The 727-nt window shown below is 35.5% G+C and overlaps 1 protein-coding gene across 1 annotated transcript in view; it reads right to left on the bottom strand.

Annotated features, from left to right (window-relative positions):
- Positions 1 to 727, bottom strand: part of DPYD (dihydropyrimidine dehydrogenase) — an 865,232-nt gene that overhangs the window by 605,162 nt on the left and 259,343 nt on the right. The window contains exon 6 of the mRNA XM_019501664.1: positions 70 to 151. Coding sequence (XP_019357209.1) covers positions 70 to 151 — 82 coding nt within the window. The remainder of the gene's footprint in view (positions 1 to 69; positions 152 to 727) is intronic.

Genomic DNA, 727 nt, shown 5'->3' on the forward strand with positions numbered 1-727 from the left:
TTAGTCTCAGGCAGAGCTCTCATTCCTTTTCCTTTGAGCTATACATAGGCAGGTTATATTTTTCATTACCTTCACTCCAAGGTCCTTCATAAGCTCAACTTCGAAATTCACTACATCATATGGCAGTCGGAACTGGGGGATTTCAGATGTACTAGAACAAATGAAAAAAAAATGGTTCTGAAACAACTTCCAGCTGTTGAGGACTTTTCATTAAATACATATTGTACAAATCTGATGCAATTTTTTTGCCTGTACAAAGAAGGTTTTTGACATATAAATGGAAATGAAGTAGAATACTAGTCATCCTGATAAAAAGCCTATTGATGAACCAATTTTCCCTTGCATTAGCAAGCATGCATAAATTGAAGAAAAGGGAAAACAGACATTTAATACAGTACCAATGGGCATATACTGATTTTCCCTCTTTTCCCCTTAAGCTCTTTTGTTGCTAACAAGTTTTCTCAATATTGTTATAAGTACTACCATATGTACTCAAATACAAGACAAGGTTTCCCAATCAGCATGGGAAAAAACTCCTCGTCTTATATTTGCATACAAGAAAATCTCATTAAATACATTGCCTATCATTAAACTGCTGCCAAAAGCATCAGGTGTTCAGTAATGGAAACCAACTATGAAGATGATTAAATACAGCCAACATTGAGCATAACTATAAAGTTCATGGCCCATATGGGGCAAACATGCTGATGGAAATTGTGTGTGTGTG

This window comes from Gavialis gangeticus, unplaced genomic scaffold (assembly GCF_001723915.1).
Source record: "Gavialis gangeticus isolate Ggan-Ray unplaced genomic scaffold, GavGan_comp1, whole genome shotgun sequence".
In the NCBI taxonomy this organism is placed as follows: Eukaryota; Metazoa; Chordata; order Crocodylia; family Gavialidae; genus Gavialis; species Gavialis gangeticus.